Source organism: Trichosurus vulpecula, chromosome 1, assembly GCF_011100635.1.
Source record: "Trichosurus vulpecula isolate mTriVul1 chromosome 1, mTriVul1.pri, whole genome shotgun sequence".
In the NCBI taxonomy this organism is placed as follows: domain Eukaryota; kingdom Metazoa; phylum Chordata; class Mammalia; order Diprotodontia; family Phalangeridae; genus Trichosurus; species Trichosurus vulpecula.
Window position 1 is genome coordinate 81,457,622 of NC_050573.1, and position 16,550 is coordinate 81,474,171.

The 16,550-nt window shown below is 44.8% G+C and overlaps 1 protein-coding gene across 2 annotated transcripts; it reads left to right on the forward strand.

The window, feature by feature from the left end:
* Positions 1 to 6,638: 6,638 nt before the first annotated feature.
* EXOSC4 (exosome component 4) lies at positions 6,639 to 12,933 on the forward strand. 2 transcript variants are annotated; one of them, XM_036749945.1, is made up of 3 exons: positions 6,639 to 6,829; positions 10,873 to 11,079; positions 12,537 to 12,933. In XM_036749945.1, exons 1-3 carry the CDS (start codon positions 6,695 to 6,697, stop codon positions 12,894 to 12,896), a joined length of 702 nt encoding a protein of 233 aa, XP_036605840.1. In that variant the 5' UTR covers positions 6,639 to 6,694; the 3' UTR covers positions 12,897 to 12,933. The 2 variants fall into 2 exon arrangements, with proteins under 2 accessions (XP_036605840.1, XP_036605839.1); XM_036749944.1 differs by having other exon boundaries at positions 6,639 to 6,822.
* Positions 12,934 to 16,550: the final 3,617 nt, after the last annotated feature.

Consider the following 16,550-nt stretch of genomic DNA (forward strand, 5'->3'; position numbering starts at 1 on the left):
TGACTACCAATCCCTTTACACCAGTGCTGGCAATATTAGTGGTCATCAGAATGACTCGCCATGACCTAACTGCAAAAGATATCCATCTACCTTTCAGAGAAGACCTATGCAAGTGGTCTTTGCCCCCAGAGCCAGCTCAGAGAGAAAAAATTCAGACTATACAGATTAGGCAGGAACTGGAGCTTTCAGGAGAATAAGTTCTGGGTGCCTAGTCCCAGCATTGTCAGGGGAAGGATCCAGTCTCCAGTCACTTGTTCTATCCGAGTCACAGAACCAAACTGTCAACCTTCAGTGTTCAGTCTAAGAAAGACAAATGGGATTAGATTATATCAGTGTTACTTTATCTCAAAGCAGGTAGTATGCATGCATCCATGCATGGGAGCCAGTCCAGAACTAAGCTCCCTTTGGGTTTAGGGTCCATAGTCTATATAGCCTTCCAACAGGAGCTGATGTCACTCTGTCATCCCTGGACAGAGAAAGTATCTCTATACCAGACCACTCCCAATCATATTAGACCACTCTGGGCCTTGGGCCATCAAGACAAAAGAATCTGACTCCACCCAACCTTGAAAGAACATAATGGGCTTGAACACAATACCTTAGATTAAATTATTTGAAAGTTTGTTTGGGGGCTGACCAAGATAAGGAGAATCAATGCAATCTCATTTTCAGTAAAGTCATTCTGAAGAAAAACTGAATTTAAAGTGAGGATTTTGGAAGGAGAGGGCTAGGGGAAGTCTGAATCTCTAAGATATTGATTATTACTAATCATTTTTCCCACTAGCTTGGAAAGAGAAATGTCCAGACTGGCATAGTGCCCCATGCTTTCTAACGTGACTCTGCCTCCAACCCAACTTCAGGTCAGAATCCTGAACAAGGAAAAAATATCATAAAATACAATCTGGGGTAACACTGCAGAATTGAGAAACCAAGCAACCTTTCCTCTTGAACCACTCTCCCCAATCCCCAGAGTTAATACAAAGGGAACTCCAGCCTTCCACTGACATCTTCAATCCTTTCTTCAAAGAGAAGAGCGGCTCCCAGCCACTTCAGGTGGGTGGGGAAGACAATGAAGAATTACCCCTTGTTGTCATCCTTAATCCTTTGGGAATCCTCCTTAAATGGAGGTTTTGGAAGGAGCAATCCAATCAGAGGGAATGATGCAGGGGCAGAGGAGGTTTCCAACGTAAAATGAAAGCTATTCCATACCACTTGCTCATAATGTACCTTCCAGTTACCCATAATGTACATTGAGTGCCTGCAAGGGAGATGAGGACTGTTACTGGCATCCACACTTTGAAAAATCTAGACATGATCTATATTTAGATTTTATTTTGAGAATTCCAGATGGTCTCGAGATGCAGAGAGGTATCGACCCTCTTTGGGTGACGTGAACAAACTCTTTTCTCTGATCCTCTAAAATCAGGCGACACTCAACCTTTCCAGTTATCTCATTACTCCCCTCCAGACACTTGACACTGAGTCCGAACTGGACAAACTAGGCTCTCCCACCATTGCTTATGTGTTTCCAAATGCCTGTCCTCCCCATCTCCTAATGCCTATTCATTCTTCAAAGCCAAGTACAAACAGACTCCTTTAGAAAGTTTTTCCTCAGTGAGCAGAACCAGGAGAACACTGTAACATTGTGAGATGATTAACTATAACAGACTTAGCTCTTCTCAGCAACACAATGATCTAAGACAATTCCAAAAGACTCATGATGGAAAACGCTCATCACATTTGGAGGAAGAACAATGCAGTCTGAATGTAGATCAAAGCATACTATTTTCACTGGTTTTTTGTTTTTTCTTTCTTGCGGTTCTTCTGTTTTTATTCTTCTTTCATAACATGACTAATGTGGAAATACGTTTAACATGATTTTATATGTATAACCTATATCAAATTGCTTGCTATCCTGTGGAGGCGGGGGGAATTTGGTACTCAAAATATTACAAAAATGAATGTTGCAAACTATCTTTACATATAATTGGGAAAAAAAATAAAATACCATTAAGGAAAAAAAAAGAAAAAGAAAGGCTTTCTTCTTTTGACCTCACCTGAAACCCTGTACCTCTTTACTAGGGAACATTTTGCATCAAAGTTACATCAAATGAGCTAATATACATAAAGCGGTTTGTAATCCTCTAAGTGCTATGTAAATGTTAGTTATTGTTATTATTGGAGACAACTAATGGCTCATGGGCCTGGAGTCAGGAAGATCTGAGTTTGAATCCAACCTAAGACACTTACCAGCTGTGTGACTGTGGGCAAATCACTTAACCTCTGTTTACCTCAATCCAGAAGGAAATAACAAACCACTCCAGTGTCTTTGCCAGGAAAACTCCACGAGCAGCACGGTCCCGTGAGGTCACACAGAGTTGGACACGACTGAATGACATTATCAACATTGCTTTTATTATTATCTGTTGTTGTCTTATCTTCCTCACTTCTCTGCAGCCTCTGATATTGTCTCCTCCCTAGTCTTGATGACACCATTCTGTCCTGCTTCTCCTCTTAGCTGTCTAGCTACTTCTAGGTCTCCTTTGTAAGATTTTCCTCCAGGTTAAGCTCACTGACCATCTTCTATTCTCCCTGTACACTTTCTCACTCGGATGATCTCATCAGTTCCCAAGGGTTCAATTATCATTTCTATGCAAATGATCTATCCAGTCCTGAGCTTTCTCCTGAATTCCAATGTGGATTCACCAACCCTCACTTGTAGCTCCAAGAAGCTGTACAGCAGCCACACCCCAGTACAACTGTCCTGGCAGATGGCCTAAACCAGGTTAAGGGTAACTGACAGGCCTCAAACTCACCAGTGAGTTAGGGGGATGTCTATGGAGATTCAGATGAAAACAACTTGTTCTAAGGGTCATGAAGGAGGCACCGTGGAGCACTCAGAGCTCAGACACTGAAGATGCCAATGTCATCCACCGCATCCCAGGCAATCATCAGTCATCCTGACTTTTGTCCTACCACTGGACTTTGATGACTCTGGAAGAGAGGGTGAGGCTGATGACTTTGTACAACTTTGCCTCACTGAAATCCAATTCATGCACAAGTCAAGACATCACCCCATGACATCACTGGTCGTCTTTGAAAACAAAAGACACACAACAACTGGAAATCTACTGGATGTCCCTTAGAGATCTAAAAATCTGTGTCCAAAATCTTTTGCTCCAAAACCTTCACTCTTCCAAACTTCTCTATTTTTGTCAAGGACAGCACCGTTCTCCTGGTCATCTAGGCAACCTTCGTACTATGCTTATTTCCTCACTCCACATATCCAATGTATTGTCTTGACATTTCTACCTTCACAACATTTCTCCTATATGTCTCCTTCTCCCTTCTGACACAGTCACCACTCTGGTGCAGACCCCCATCACTTCACCCCAGAACCAGTGCAATTAGCTGTGGTGAGTCTTTCCACAGTCCAATTCATCCTCCATTCAGCCACCAAAGTGATTTTCCTGTAGGTCCAACCATGTCATCACCATCCCCCCACTTCAAATAAATTCCAATGGCTCCCTTTTATCTCTAGGATTAGATCCTGTTTGACTTTTCAAGTTCTTTATAACCAGGCCCCTTCCATCTTCTTACCCTTTCTTACCTTCCACTTATGCTCTAATCTAGCCACACTAGCCTCCCTGCTGTCCCTCATAAGACACTATCTCTTGATTATTTTGGAGATCCCTGACCTTTCCCCAAAATTTACCTCACCTAGACTATCTTACCTTAATGGAGTTGTTGCCTCACCCAACTAGAAAACCTTACATAGAATTTAATCTAAGGTGATTTCTGGCCCAGTGTGTTCCACTCAGGCAGGTTTGGGCAGGGGGGTAGAGCCTTTGTCCAGATTGACAAAGGCTCGACATGATTTGGAAATAAATGGCATGATCAAAGTCGCAGGCCCCCAGCAATCAGAGTAGATTGCCACCCTCAGGAAGACCCACTCTTCCAAGGGCATATGAGCTTCCAAAAAGGGTCTCTGGCATTTGAGAGTGTCACTGATTCCTTTTATTAATTATATGCTAGCATGATTAATAAAATGATTAATTACCCAGAAACTATGTCTCTCGAACTTTTTCTATGTCACAACTCCATACCTCATCACTAGTTATCTCCCTTGTGTAGAATGCTCTCCTTCCTCACCTCTACCTCCTGCCTTCCCTTCAAGACTTAGTTCAAATCCCACCTTTGGCAAGAGGCCTTTCCTCATGTCCCCCTCTCCCTTTTCTCCCCATCTAGCATGTTCCCTCTGAGGTCATCTTCATTTAGCCTGTATGTATCGCCTGCCTATCTATTTGCATGTTGTCTCACCCATAGAGATGGGAGCTCCTTGAGGTCAGAAACAGTGAACTTACTTTTCTTTGTGTCCCCAGCGCTTAGCACATAGAAACCTTAATAAATCTTTGTTGACTGACCATCTCTTCTACTCCTCCCATAAAGACAGGGGACTGTCTCTTGTCTAAACTCTATCTGCCCTGGCTCACTGCTTTGTACAAAACAGTCAATCATTGAATGTTCTTTTTGTCCTCCTACCTATTTCACTTAATAGACAGAGGCAAATCATTTACTATATGGGGGCCTCTGTTAGCTCTTCAGTAACATGAGAAGTTGGACTAGATAACTTCTGAGGTCTAGCATGCAATCTTCAATAAAGTTATACCATTTGGATTTAGGATTTTACTCTACTACACCTGCGTCTCCAATGATCTGGTCCCAGCCTTCATTCAGAGACACAAGAGGATTTATCAGGGTATTGGGCAGGGGGTATCCCTGGCCCTTTTGGGTTGGCCCAGATGCCTCTTCCTCCAACTCTGGATAATTAGGCTAGGCATTCAAGGGGCATTTTTGGTTGCGATTTTACATTATGATTCATACAGTTTATGATCTAGAAACACCTCTCTTCTTCCTCCTCCCCCATACTTTTTACATTAACTAGAGGCAGGCAGGAAGATCTGAATTTAAATCTGATTCCAGACACTTTCTGTGTGACCCTGGGCAATTCACTTAACCCCTGTTTGCCTCTGTTCTCTCAACTATAAAATGGGTATAATGATAGCACCTACTTCCCAGGGTTATTCTGAAGATTAAATGAGATATTTATTTTTTAAAAAGTTCTCAGCACAGCCCTGGCCCATAATAGTCACTATACACATTCCTATTCTCTTCCTTTAAGCAATCTAGTGTAGTCTCTGACCCTGCCCCACCCCCCGATTCCTGGACTTGTTAAAAGCTATTTTTGGAACCCAAATTTAGGACTTCCATCCTTTCATATTAAATTCTTAGTATTAGATTTGGTCGATCATCCCAAACTTGTGAGATCTTTTTGGGTCCTGTCATTTTTTTTAATATCTTAGCTATCACTCATGTCCTGGAGGTACTAGTGTCTGGCACAGGTAGAAGCCCCTGTTACCCCAGTTACTGGAGCCACCCCCCCCAAAATCATCTTGTGCTTACTTAACATGCATACATGTAGCTTATGCCCATTGAATGCCCACTGTATTTGTGTCCTCAGTGCCTGACCTTCCCTTCCACTAATACTCTGCGTGATGCAGAAGCATATCGGCTTTCTTACTGCTCCTTCCTTCAGGACACTCTATCTCCTGATTCAAAATCATCTCCTGATTATGCGCCTTTGCAATGGCTCTTCCCCACACCTGCTATGCTCGGCTCCCCTCTACGCCTGGCTTTCTGGTCCTTTAAAACTCAGCTCAAATCCCACCTTCTGCAGGAGGCCCTTCCTGGTCCTCCCTACTTCCAGTGCCTTCCCTGGGACTAACATTAATTTACATAGTATATACCTTGTAACAGATAGTTTTGGGCCACATCGCTGCATTTCTTTGCACCCCAAGCGCTTTGCACGGTGTCTGAACACATACTAAAGTACTTAATTGATGTTTGTCGACCGACTGACTGACACAGCAGGTACTAGATGGTCCTTCAGGGCTGACCCAATGGTTTCCCTACAATATGGCGGGGTGGGGGTGGGGGGGTGCCAGGCATTGTCTCTCATTTTTCGGATGGTCAATTATCGTATCATCCTGGATCGAGTTTTCTCCAGTTTCTATGTGCCACCGTGGTGGGCACTCAGTCCAACTGCCTCATTTTACAGATGAGAAAACTGAGGACCAGAGAGACGATGCGACTGGTCCGACATCACACAGCTCATAAGAGTCAAGTGGCTGTACTGGACACCAAAGCGGATCCTCTGCCCCCGACCGGTGTTCTTTAAGGCAAGCTGAGGGCGCAGAGCGCCAGGACCGTCATCAAGGAATGTGCACTAGAAGTCCGCGCACGACTGAGGACCAGGGACCGGAAGCTAGAAGCAGCTGCGGCGCAGGGGCCGCTAGGAAATGTAGTCTAGGCCGGAGGGAGCGCTCTTTCCAATCCCAGCCTTGCCCCTTAGCTGGGTGTCGTCCAACAAGTCTTTTTGCCTCTCTAGACTTCAGTCTCTTCCTCTGTAAAAACGAAGGGGTTGGACTAGATGGTTTCTGACGTCCTTCCTTGGTCTAGATCCATGACCCCGTCGGTGTCAGAAAGGGCTGAAAGCCGGAAGCGCGGGCCGCCGGAAAGCGGGAATAGAAGCAGGAAGCAGTAGGGGCCGCCGGGAGTTGTAGTCGGGGTAGGTTAGAAGGGGTTACAAGCATGGCGGGATTGGAGCTGCTGTCGGATCAGGGTTACCGAGTGGATGGGCGGCGGGCCGGAGAGCTGCGCAAGATCCAAGCACGGATGGGCGTCTTCGCGCAGGCCGATGGTTCAGCCTACATCGAACAAGGCAACACTAAGGCGCTGGCCGTGGTCTACGGACCCCACGAGGTGCGAGGTGATCTCAGGATGCTTATCGGCGGGGAGAAGAGGGTAGTAACCTCACCGGTCCCGGACCAATCGCAGCCTTCCTTGAAAAAGAGCTCCCTCTGCATTGGGAAGGGGGCGTGACTTCACAGGGTCCCGGACCAATCGCAACCTTACTTGAGAAAACCGGGAGGTTGCGCTGTGGGTAGGGGGAAGGTGCGGTTCTTTAGGGGAGGAAAGTGTGGAATGGAGAACTGAGGCTGCGGGATTTTGCAATGACGTAATTTCTGAATCTGATCCCCACCCCAGCCCCTCACCCACTCACCCCACACGTTGGTACGAAGTAGTCGTAGCTGCTCCCTGGTCTAAGTGACACTGTATAAGTCTTAGCTCCCTACCCCGCTAACAGGCTCCGAGCCCTCCAGAGAGTCTGCGGGCATTTATTAAGCGTTTATTGTGTGCTAGGCAAGGAATACCAAGAAAGGCAAAAAAAAAAAAAAATCCTACCCAGCTCTCAAGGGGCTTGCATTCTAATGGGCGGGACCACATGTAAATAACCACCACTAAGACACGAGTGGACGTAGGAACTGGAAGGAGCTTCTTCCTTTTGGAGGTTATTGGAGGTGTAGGGACAGACCACTCTGGGGGTGAGGAGCAAATGCAGAATAGGCTATATTGCAGCTGCATCCTAATGTAAGTGGAGGGGAATCTCGAGAAAGAAGGCTGGAAAGGCAGGAAGGGGCCAGGTCGTTAGAGGACTTCACATGCCAAAAAGAGAGCTTTCCATTTGATCCTGGTTTCCTTGAAGACTCAGCTCAAGTTGCACATTCTGTTTAGACAGGTTCCCCAGACCCTAGGCACCCATTTCCTTTCCCCTTTCCCCAACCCAGCGCTTTCCCTCTGGGATTACTTCCCATTTATACCGTGTATATCTTGTATGAACATAGTTGTTTGCATGTTGTGTACACCATTAGATTGTGAGGTCAGAGAGGGACCAGCTGTATGCAAAGTGGGTGGCATGTAGAAAATATTTAATTAATGCTTGTTAACCGACTGATCCTGGAGGGCCACTGAAGCACATTGAGCAGGGAGTTAACATGGTCAAACCTATGCTTTGGAAAGTCTCCCTTTTTGGAAAAGAAAGTTTTTCTATTAGTCCTCACACTGCTTACTTCCCTTGGAAGCCATGAGGACAAGCACAATAGAAATGAGAGGTATATGATTATTATATGTTTGATCCAGCTGAACCTGCAATTTCTTTGATGTATGGGACTATCAGCAAGGAAACTTATCAATTCAGATCTAAGCCTGCTCTGCTCCTTATAGCACATGCCGCCAGGGATTTTCCTTAAGGGCAAATCTGACTACTCAATAAGTTTCAGGAAGCTAAATAACATAGTGGATAGCGTTCTGGGCCTGATACTTCCTAGCCGTGTGACCCTAGGAAAGTTACCCTTAGTTTCCTTAGCTGTTAACTGTGGATAACAATAGTACTATACCTACTTCCCAGGGTTGTTGTGAGGATTAAATGAGATAATATTTGTAAAAAAAAAAAAAACACTTAATGTAGTCCCTGGCACATAGTAGGCACTATTTATTGTAGTTCAGTCATGTCTGACTCTTCATGACTCCATTTGGGGTTTTCTTGGCAGAGATACTGGAGTAGTTTGCCATTTCCTTCTCCAGCTCTTTTTACATGAGGAAACTGAGGCCAATGGGGTTAAGTGACTTGTTCAGGGTCAACAGCTAGGAAGTGTATGAGGTTGGATTTGAACTCAAGTCTTCCTGACTCCAGGCCTGGCCTTCTAATCCACTGCTGCTCCACACAGCCCTCCATCTCCATTCTCTTTGCTTTTGATCTGGCCAACCCCCATGCCTTAAATGATTCCCTCCTCACCTTTACCCCTAAAATGTCTGACTCCCTTCGGGACTCAGCTCAAGCAGCATCTCTTCCTTGAAATCTTTCCTGATCCCCCTCACTGCTAGTGCTCTCTCTCCCTACCTTGTATTTATTCAGCATGTACTTAAGTTTCACTTGTTACCTCTCCATAGAATATAAGCTTCTCAAGTACAGAAACAGTTCTGTTCTTTGTCTTTGTGTGCCTAGCACTTAGAGCCAACCCAGGTAGCTGTAAGTGCCTGCTAATCAATTGAAGAGTTGGCTGGGGCACAGTAACTTTAAGGGTCTAGCCCTGGATCTATCAGTCAGTCAATAAACATTAAACTCTAGGAGGATTACTTGTCTAGAAGGCAATTTACCAAAAAATTTGCTTGATCTTTCAAGGTATTCTTAAATGCTTGTCTTTCTCATATAAGCACCTACTATGTGCCAGGAATGATACTAAGCATTAAGGATACAAAGAAAGGTAAAAGACAAGACAACATGCAAACAACGTTGTACAAACAATATATAAATGTAAATTAGATTTAGTCAGTAGAGGGAAGGTACTAGCACTAAAGGAGATTGGAAAAGGTTTCTTGTAGAAGGTAGGGTATTAGCTGAGTCTTCAAAGAAGTCAGGAGGTCCCAGAGCCAGTATTCGGGAGATGGGATTTGACCCCAGGTCTTCCTCACTTTGAGGAAATTTCCCAGCACTGTCCTCTAGAAAAAGCAGGGGCAATGAAATAACAATTGTGGGGTTAGACGTCACTCTCAGCAGCTGGTCTCCTCTCCAGTCTACACCTGCCGTGTGTCTGCTTCCTCTAACTTAAGTCTGCATGCTCATCTGCTCACATATTGGCCTCCCCTGTCTGGACCCCCAGAACTTAGGCAGAAGTTCCTTCCTCAAGGCTACTGGAACCTGAAAACAAACTGAGCTTTTATGAATACCTGAGAACAGTCTGGCCCAAAAACGACCTTTCATTCCAGGGTGTGTGTGTGTAAACATCCACTTGAGTACACACATACCCATGGGGGTGAGGGATAATATACGATAGTAGACGTAATAATTATCCCCCACTGCCAGACAAAATCAGACCCTTCTGACCCCAGAAGACAAGTTCTGCTCACAGACACTGAAACCTCCTTGGAGGGCATCATTCTATGAGACTCATGTTCTTAGATTGGCCCTGTCTTAGCCTCTTTATGTTAGGTTAGGTTGTTGTTCTTTGTTCTCGAAGAGGACCAAAATGACATCACTGTGCTAGAGACAAGTTTCAACGTGTCTGACTGTGGCTGATCAGACCAATACAAGCTTGGAATGCTCTACCACAGTCGAGCACAAATAGTCCATGTGAACATTAGGGGTGGATTCTCTAAATTTGCACATCCTGCATTTCCTTTGAGCTGTTTCAATTCTGCTTTGCTCATAGAGCACAGCACCTTCCCTGATGTGGGCATGCCATGCTGAGCAGTCCTGTGCCAGTGTGTCCCATGTCACACAATCAATTTCATAATTTACATGAAGCCCCTTTATGTAAACAGAAGCTGAAAGTCCATAAGAAAAGAAGAGCCTACTAGGCCCTTCCTTGGAACAGCCTATTGTAGAAGGGTATAACAAGGAATCCCAGGTGCTTCCTCATTCCTTTGGGAAACAACTATAGGATGAGGATGGTGGAATTAATTCCATGAAGAGCAGGGGTAAGGTTAATCAAAGAGAATTCCATGGGTGTTGATATGCCCGGGATCAATGAGGTGACAGGTCATTATGTATTGAATACGAGTGTTAATGAAAGGACGAGATCATTGATGGGGTAGGGGAGGCTTGAATATTGAAATAAAGACTTTAGGAGGATCCCAGTGTGTCAGGAGATAGAGTATCATAAGAATACAGAATGTTAGACCTGGAAGGGACCTTAGAGGTTATCTACCCTTCCTTCCTCACTTAAAAAATGAGGACTCGTTCCCAGAGAGCTTAAGGAGCTTGCTGAAAGTCCATAAGTTAGTAGGGTTTCTATTTAAAACATGGGTCTCCTTACTCCTTGGGACCTTTCTACTGTAATATGCTGGCTTTGTCACTCATCTGACTAGGAAGCTACTCTCCAGGGCTTGGTAAAAGAGAGGTTTGGGATGGGGGTTGACCCCCACAGCTCCTACTTAATACATTCCTATGTCTCCCCTCTCCAATTTTCCTAGATGCGGGGCTCTCGGTCAAGAGCACTGCCAGATCGGGCACTGGTGAACTGCCAGTATAGCATGGCCACCTTCAGCACTGGGGAACGGAAGCGGCGGCCACATGGGGACCGCAAGGCCTGTGAAATGGGACTCCAGCTGAGGCAGACCTTTGAGGCCGCCATCCTGACCCAGCTATACCCTCGCTCCCAGATTGACATATATGTCCAGGTAAAGGTGAAGATTTGTATTGGGAGAGTAGGTTGGAAGTAGTAGACCTTTGGGTTAGATAAGTGAAGGTCAGGGTGGTGTAAAATGGGGTAGGTATTTGGGAAGGTCTCGGTCTCCTTGAGAGAACCCTGAGTCAGGAGACATGGTTTCTAGTACCACTTCTGACCCTCCAAACCTGGGACAAGTTTCCTCTTTTTTAAGCCTCAGTTTACTTATCTGTCAGATAGGAGTGATAATGCCCTCCCATCTCCTTCACAGGGCTCCAGTGAGGGTGAAACAAAGTAAATCCTGTGAAAGTAGTTAGCACAGCAGAGCATCAGAACCAGGATGTGGGACAGAAGAGGAGAGGGAGTCCAGAGATGGCAGCGACTTGCCCAGGGTCTCATAGGCAGTTTAGTGGTAGAGCTAGACTTGACCCTGGGTCTCCTAACCCTTTGCTAGACGTGGTCCCTGCCCCTGTGAAGCTCAGTGGGCTCTTTCTCCTCCACTACCAGAGTATGGATCTGCCTCTCATCCTCCCCTGGTCCCACTGTAGTCCACATGCCATCACTGAACCCAGACATTCTTCTCAGGAGCAGACACAGCATCAGGAAGAGACATCGCCCTTGCTGGTAGGGCTCCCTGGATGGAATGTGGAAGCATTATTCTCACAAATAACCATAGTATAGAGGCAGCAAGGTGGCGCTGGAGTCAGAAGGACCTGAATTCAAATGTGCCTTAGACACTTGACATTTGACACACTTACTAGCTGTGTGACCTTGGGCAAATCACTTACCCCAATTGCCTTGCCTTCCCTTCTCCAAAAAATAAATAAATGAATGAATGAATAAATAAACAAATAACCATAGTATGAGATGAGGTGTGACTAGGGTTGTGAGTGTTGAAAGTGTACTTTGGGGCCTCAGATGGTGGCACTCCCATCCTGGCCAAGATGAGGAAGGGATCAGGGAAGACTTCCTGGAGGAAGTGACACCTGAACTGAGCCTGGAATGATAGTCAGGATTTCTAAATACGGGTGGAGAGGACAGAAAGGACCCAGTTTGGGGAAAGAGGTGGGAGGTGGGAAGGGAGGAAGGGAAGCATCTATTAAGAGATTATGTGCTAGGTACAGTACCAGGGGCTAGAAAATGAAGATAAAAATAAAACTCTCCCTACCTTTAAGGAGCTTACATTCTATTGTGGGAAATACTTCCACATATAGGTATAAACAGAATAAATATAAGGTTAACTTTGGAGGGAAGATACTGGTAGCTGGGGGGGGAATTAGGAGAGGATTCAGGATATGTCCAGGGAACATGGGTGGAGGATGACTCCAGTGGACAAGGGGATAGGCTCCCTTTGATGCCTTGGATCAGGTACCCCAGGATTCACTTTTTTCCTCTGTAAAATGAAGGGGTTTGATCAAAAGACCTCTTAGATTCCTTCCACCTCTAAATCCTTTTGCCATGTGACCTTAGGTGCTTCAGGCGGATGGTGGTAATTATGCAGCCTGTGTGAATGCAGCTACGTTAGCCGTGTTGGATGCAGGGATCCCAATGAGAGATTTTGTGTGTGCCTGTTCAGCTGGCTTTGTGGATGGCACAGCCCTGGCCGACCTGAGCCATGTGGAAGAGGCAGCGGGTGGACCACAGCTGGCTCTGGCCCTGCTCCCCGCCTCTGGCCAGCTTGCTCTACTGGAGATGGATGCCCGGCTACATGAAGATCACCTGCAGCAGGTACTAGAAGCGGCTTCCCAGGCTGCCCGAGATGTTCATGCCTTATTAGACCGAGTGGTCAGGCAGCATGTCCGTGAGGCTGCCCTGCTCCTTGGAGATTGACCCTGACCCTGCAATAAAGTCTTTCATTGCTTCCCTATGAGGCCAGTACCTTCACTGCCTTCACTCTGCATTTCTGTCATCACCAGATCCTTTTCTTCACAGGGGCAACAGTCCTTCCTCCCTTCAGGGATAGTTGTTTGATACCCAACAAAATGGGCTCCACACATGGGAAGCCCCCTAGCGGTGGCAGTGCTTATTAGAGCAGTGTTTGAGATTTGTGCATGGCCTTTCAATTTAGTAAATGTAGGAAGGTTTATAGGGGTCAATGAAGCTTAGACACCCCTTGACTTGTTGCTGTATTTAATTTGATCACACCCAGTGCTAAAGCAATCCAGGAGCATGGGTGAATAATTTCTTACTAATTAGTAAAATAGGTATCTCATTAATTAGCTCTTGTTCCTGCCTAGTTCATTGAATGCTAATTATTTAATGAACTGGAGAAACTTCCTTTCCCAGTAGCAGTTACTTATTTTTCTATATAGTGAACAAATATTAAAATTATTGAATTCACATAAGTCTTTAACTAACTAAAACAACAACTAATGGAAACATATACAATTATTTACAATATTTTGGCTCTAGGAAAATTCATAGCCAGGATCACCTCAAACCCTCCATATAAAAGTAAATGACTCATTCAATTCCAGAAGTACAGTACCAATACTTAGTTCCAGAAATACAGTACCAACTCTAGATACTGGTTAAAATCTCTTAAGAATTTTCTTCCTATTCCTTCCTAAATTCTCTTTAAAATAAGAGCTAGATTTATTCAGACTCTCAGGAAATAAGTTAGAATCATCCTTTTTCTTTGCTCTCTATTTAGCAATCTTTCTAGACTACACTGTGTTTGTTAGCTTCCCACAGACTCTTTACAGAATTCTCTGTTTCTTTAGAATACCAAGTTTAAAATATTCCAACAAGAAAGAAGTTTCTCCTCATATTCTTCCTCTTTGACTTCTCCACAGACTCTTTATAGAGCAAAAATAAGACACATTCCCTGACTCTGTTAGGAGAAACATCTCATAGAAATACATTTTTCAACAGACCTACCGTCTGCTAGCCCAAGCTGCTTTTTCTCAATATTCCTTTTGGCCTTTAAAGATATAGTAACACTATAAACTCTAAGGGAGAATCAAGTGAAAATGGGTGTTAAATATTAATTAATATATTTACTATTTGCTCAGAGTGGGGCATATGAAGATGAAAATCAGTGCAGTCCCTCTCTTCAGAGAGCTTATAGTCTAATGGGGAGGGGGAGCAGATATGACACATACACAAATAAGTATGATACAAGTGTTAAGAAAAGTACAAGGGAAAAATATATACAAAGTCCTATGAGAAACTTGAGATTTTCAGCCAAGAGGCTGAATGGTAGCAAACCACCCTCCCACATACCTACTCTAGCAAAAACCTGAAATTCACACAAGACTGAATAATGATCAAGAAATCCAGTGAGAAACTACAGTAAGTGGCTTCCCACCCGAGAACTACACAAATAAAAAAAAACCAGACAGAAGTCTGTTGGCAATAGGAAAGCCCCTTCTCACACATGCACACAAGCCCTAGTGCAGTGTAGCCTTCTGCACTCCCAGAGATAGTGAGGAATATGTAAATTGTAATGCTCTCTGCCCCAAAGTTGGAAGAACAGAATTTGCCTTTATCTCTCTCCCCTCTCCCAAGAAAGCCCCAGGGAGTGATAGTGACTACAGTGACAAGGTGGTGCTCAGAGCCGGGCAATATAGGCATCCAAAGGCTATAAACCCCTAGCACTCCTGTCCTGAGATTTTTTTTTCTTTTGAGGGAGGGCAGGACAATTGGGGTTACGTGACTTGCCCAAGGTCACACAGCTAGTACATGTCAAGTGTCTGAGGCCAAATTTGAACTCAGGTCCTTCTGACTCCAGGGCTGGTGCTCTATTCACTGCACCACCTAGCTGCCCCCTGTCCTGAGATTTCTTGTAGGACCCTGAAGACCCATTACTCTGAAACTCAAAGATCTAAGGAGTGGCTAGCCACAGAAGGTGGAGTTCAGTGGAGGAACCCACAGGACCTAAGACAAACCAAACACCACAAGGCAAACCATTCCACCTCATGGTATAAGGCAGAGCCCAACCCTAGCACAAAGCTTCAATTCAAGAACTAAAGCTGGAGAGATGAGTAAATCAAAGAAAACACCGATCAATACAAAAAATTATTGTAGATCTAGGAATCCCAAACAGGAACAAGTAATTTTATAACAAGGGCAAGCTGTGTCTAAATGAAAATGGATATCCCACAATGACTATATAAATACGTAAAACATTAAAAGCTCTGGAGAAAAGAATTTGAAGAATGAATAGCTTAGAAGACAAAGTGGCAAAGTTTATCCAAATAATGGGCTCCCAGAAAACTAAAATAGAATAAACAAAACAATGACTCCATACGACAGCAACAAATAATAGAACAAAATCAAAGGATTGAAAAATAGAAAATGTAAGATCCAGTGGGGTGGAGCCAAGATGGTGGCTGGAAAGCAGGGACTTGCTTGAGCTCCCTACCAGGTCCCTCCAAAAACATAAAAAATGGCTCTGAACAAATTCTAGAACTGCAGAACCCACAAAATAGCAGAGGGAAGCAGGGCTCCAGCCCAGGACAGCCTGGATGGTCTGTGGGTGAGGTCTATTGTGCACGGAGCTGGGAGAAGAGCAGAGCAGAGCCCAGCATGGGTGGCGGCAGGACCAACCAGACCAGGAGCTGGGCGGAACAGGCCCTAGTGCCCTGAATCAGTGAGCTGTGGCAGTTACCAGACTTCTCAACCCACAAACACCAAAGACAACAGAGAAGGTTAGTGGGAAAAGCTGCAGGGAGTGAAAGGAGTTCACGGTTCAGCCATCACCCCAGGGGCAGCAGAGGTGGTGCAGCTACAGAAGTACAGCTGCAGTTGCTTCTGGCCCCAGGCCCACCTGGTGGGAGAAATTAAGTGGTGGATGAGAGCTGGAGTGCAGAGCCTGCTTAAGATCTGAGTCAGGTCCGGGTTGGTGGCTCTTGGGGAAGGAGGAGTGCTGGTGTGGCAGAGCTGGCTGTATAGAAATAGCTCTGAAATCAACGGGGCATCCCCTCAAGCTTGGAACAAAGTACTCTCTACTCTACAAGCAGTCATACCCCAACGAAAAACTCAAGGGTCAAGTAAGTTGGCTGGGAACATGGCCAGGCAGCGAAAACACACTCAGATTCAGTCTTAGACTTTGGAATCTTTCTTTGGTGACAAAGAAGACCAAAACATACAGACAGAAGAAGTCAACAAAGTCAAAGAGCCTACATCAAAGGCCTCCAAGAAAAACATTAATTGGTCTCAGGCCATGGAAGAGCTCAAGAAGGATTTAGAAAAGCAAGTTAGAGAAGTAGAGGAAAAATTGGGAAGAGAAATGAGAACAATGTGAGAAAACCATGAAAAACAAGTCAATGACTTGCTAAAGGAAACCCCAAAAAATACTGAAAAAAATATTGAAGAAAACAATACCTTAAAAAATAGACTAACTCAAATGGCAAAAGAGCTCCAAAAAGCCAATGAGGAGAATGCCTTGAAAGGCAGAATCAGCCAAATGGAAAAGGAGGTCAAAAAGACCACTGAAGAAAATACTACCTTAAAAATTAGATTGGAGCAAATGGAAGCTAG

Bases quoted from the DNA above. Each gene is read 5' to 3' on its own strand.
- EXOSC4 (XM_036749944.1), top strand. From the start codon at position 6,652: ATGGCGGGATTGGAGCTGCTGTCGGATCAGGGTTACCGAGTGGATGGG. The intron at 6,823-10,872 runs GTGCGAGGTGAT...CAATTTTCCTAG, and splicing joins TGGTCTACGGACCCCACGAG to ATGCGGGGCTCTCGGTCAAG. The intron at 11,080-12,536 runs GTAAAGGTGAAG...ATGTGACCTTAG, and splicing joins AGATTGACATATATGTCCAG to GTGCTTCAGGCGGATGGTGG.